Consider the following 3,796-nt stretch of genomic DNA (forward strand, 5'->3'; position numbering starts at 1 on the left):
TATATATATAATAAATATGAAAATAAATCAAATATATTCTATATATTGATAAACACTGGTATTATATCTATTGGTATAAAAAATGAATTATAAATTAAAATTTTGATCAAACGATACTAAGTATATACTTTTACAATATTTTTATAATTTCTTAGAAATTGTTTCAAAATATTTTAAAATATAATTGAGATATATGTAAAATATATTATATTCTTAATAATTCATATACTTTTTAAAATATAATTCTTGTGACAACCTTTATCATTTTGTATGTATTTTCACATAAAGTACTTTTTGCGGTTTTACAAAAAATATACACTTTTTATATTTCATATTTGATTTTTGAAAATTAGTAGAAAATCCTTTAAAACGATATAAAACTCCTTTAACGGTTTCAATTTATTAAATTTTAGACTATATTGATAAAATAAATCACGATCTAGCAAAACAAATTTTTTTTTTCGTTCATAACCAATTTTTTTAAAGAATAAATGCAATTTTATATTCTTTCAAGTTCGATATTAATTTGATGATTTATAAATTTGATGAATATTTTATCCATTGTTGTAAAAAAGATAAACTAAAAACTTCAGGCACTTGAACCCGCTTGGATGTGTCGTCGTCTTTTTTCTTACTTTCTTTTGTTTTGATGCAATTTTATATTCTTTCAAGTTCGATTTTAATTTAATAATTTAGAAATTTGATGAATATTTTATCCATTGTTGTAAAAAAGATAAGCCAAAAATTTTGAATATAATTTTTAGCGTAAATTTGTATATAAATAATTGTTTTAGAAGTTTATACAGTATTTTTATAAAAATTCTAATCTTGCCGCATAAAAGAAATTATTTATATTTTTCTTAATCATGTTTGTAATTTTCCATAATTGGAATAATTGCATTAATTCCTTCAAAAATATAAATCCAATCAATATCCATAAATCCCTCGAAGAAAAAAAAAAAGCATTTTCCATCCAGCAAAACGCAGAAGTTCCAAAACCTCCAGAGTCTGCCACATGTAAAGCACACAACAAATACCTATCAACAAAACCCCTCTCTCTCTCCAAAACAAAACGACGCACACTCCCATCCATCCGTCCCTTCTATATTCCCAAAACCCTCTTTGTATTCCCTGTCACTAAAAAAAACAATTAACAGAATCTCTAACACACCCAGTTAAAATAATACAAAGAGAATTATCAGATAGAATCAAATGCTAAAACCCATTTCTTGTTTTCAGATCTCACATTTCCTGCAAGTACTACTAAACTGATGATTCAATGTCATCTCTTCACAAGTTCAAGCTTCTAGCAACTCAATGCGCAGTAGTTTCAGGAACCCCAACCCAGAGCCCTACTACAAGTCCCGTCATTCACCTCCGCCGCCGGAAGACTCTCCGCATGCTCCTCTCTCGCACTACTCCTGATCATCACCATCATCATCATCAACGCCGCCGCCTTCCTCGCCGTGATGACCACCACTCTGATCTCCAGAAAGATCCGCCTGAGAAGAAGAGAGTTCGGAGAAAATTGAAAGAGTTGTTCGTTTCGTCACCGCCGTTTGAAGATAAAGAGAATGAGAATCAAGATGATGCCGATGAGGATGTGGATTTGTTACCGGTTACAGATTCGGGAGGTGGAAATTCTGGCGGGGGTTCTGGTGGCGGTGGTGGAGGTGGAGGAGGATTTACTGCTCGGCGCGGCGGAGGAGGTCTGAGACCGTTATCTGGTACGCTTAGGTATAGATTATTGAGAAGAGCGTGGCGGCCGGTGCTGGTAACAATCCCTGAGTAGTGCCAAAACAATAAATTAATTAATTTCATTTTTGTTAATTTAAGAATTTCTAATTTTTATCTTTTATGTTAATACATCTTTGCCTGATTTAATTTTGTAAAAAAGAAAAACTCGATAAATCGGAAGTGGAAATTTTGGAGGTGCTAATAGTCCAGCATGCTATCTTGCGCCGGATGCGGTTTTCCTTGGTGTTGCTAACATAAGCTTCTAACTGTTCATGTAACGGCTAAAAAGTGGGCGCATAATGCCCATGATAGCTTCGGAGGCGCATTTTAACATTTGATGATGATCTAACAAATTTTTAGGCATTTTAAGGGCAGTTAGGAAGGGATAGAAATTTGGTTGCGCAGTGGGGATTTTATTTTATTTTTAAACCTGTAGCCAGGAAGATGATTGCAGAAAGAAAGACCAAGAAAGTGCTTTTTGTTCTTTCTAATTAATAAATAAATAAAAATTTCATAGAGATTTCAATTAATAGATTTATCAAATGTATTTTATTTAATTGTGAGTGGGTGGGGTAGAAGTATTGAAGCTGTTTTAAATCATGAGGACAAGTTGAAGACAAGGATATTGAGAGAGCTAATAATTTTTAATATAAAGTTGGTGTTTAAAATTGCAGCTTCCATGTGTAGGTGCTCAGGGATGTTCCATAATTGTGCTTAGGATTTTATGGGGTTAGAAAAATGACAAAAGGGGTTGTGTCTAGTGTCCACTTTGTTGTATATATCTTTCTCAATTATTGCAATACAGTAATTTTGTTTTCATTTGGGTGTGTATACTATAAATGCATTTGGGTCATTATTGGTATAGTTCTACTCTCCCATGGAGGGGTTTTCAAATGATGAACCTTTTATGCTTAGAAAGTATGTCTTTAATCATCGTCTTGAATTTAGGGGTCTAGCTAGGGATGCTAATATAAATTTGGGATTAGATTTAGGACTGTATTTGGTTAAATCTTATAGAATTAATTTATAGATTTAAAAAATTTATATGTTTTAATATGTATACATATATATTAAATTTTGAAATAAATCTCTTTTTGATATATATATTAAATATATAGATTCTATGTTTTGATATTTATATTTATTTATAGTATATGAGATTTAAGTTTATCTATAATTTTATTGATTTTTTATAAATTTTTAAATAATAATTTATATTTCTAATTAAAAAATAACTTTAATCATAAAAGTTTTTGAGATTTTAATTTTATTTCTAATATTATATTAATTAAAAATTTATTTTCTTAATTAGACAATAATTTTAATCTTAAAATTTAGGATATGAATTCACGGCCTTTCAAATGGTAGGTTGAAGGAAACTGGGAATATTTTAAATTATATTTAATATTTTTAATTATATAATAATTTCTAATAAAAATTAGTAATATTATAGTATTAGTTTATATAATATTAAAATAATCAATAAATATTTCTGAAATAATTGTTATCATAGTACATTAATAATTAAAATCAATAAAATATTAAAATATTTAATTTGTTATTATTTTTTAAAATATTATAAAATATTAAGAGTTTTTATTAACTATTATATTTAATTTATATTATTATTTATAATTAAAATAATTATAACAACAATACAACATACAATAAATAAACAATAAATGACTAGTTGTTTCTAATTCTACCATTTGTTTTATTTTTTATGTCTTCTCTTATAAGTCAATATATAGTTGACTCTGTTATATAAAATTAATTTAATAATTTTATTAATCATTTTAGAAAAATTAAATTTTTCTATATTTGATAATTATTAATTTTATTATTTAATAATTAATAAATTTTGATATCAATTTCTTTTAAATTATTAATTTTAAAGGAGAAAGTTCAAATAGAACTAAAACTAGAGCAAATAAAAATAGTATTGTTATTATTGATTTATAAAATATTAAAAAATTATTTTGCAGTATATATGTATTTTATAATTGCTTGTTGGATTGCAAATTAAATATTAATATAAAATATAAATTTATTCTTATAT

General features: G+C 26.7%; 1 protein-coding gene across 1 annotated transcript; it reads left to right on the forward strand.

Annotated features, from left to right (window-relative positions):
- Window positions 1–944: 944 nt before the first annotated feature.
- Window positions 945–1,939, forward strand: LOC8261452 (UV excision repair protein RAD23 homolog B). The gene has a single exon (XM_002516717.4). The coding sequence runs from the start codon at window positions 1,280–1,282 to the stop codon at window positions 1,790–1,792; it is 513 nt and encodes a 170-aa protein (XP_002516763.1). The 5' UTR covers window positions 945–1,279; the 3' UTR covers window positions 1,793–1,939.
- The last annotated feature ends 1,857 nt before the right edge of the window (window positions 1,940–3,796 follow it).

This window comes from Ricinus communis, chromosome 5, assembly GCF_019578655.1.
Source record: "Ricinus communis isolate WT05 ecotype wild-type chromosome 5, ASM1957865v1, whole genome shotgun sequence".
In the NCBI taxonomy this organism is placed as follows: domain Eukaryota; kingdom Viridiplantae; phylum Streptophyta; class Magnoliopsida; order Malpighiales; family Euphorbiaceae; genus Ricinus; species Ricinus communis.

What these genes read in the sequence shown, in the direction of transcription:
- LOC8261452 (XM_002516717.4), top strand. Translation starts at nt 1,280, where the DNA reads ATGTCATCTCTTCACAAGTTCAAGCTTCTAGCAACTCAATGCGCAGTA.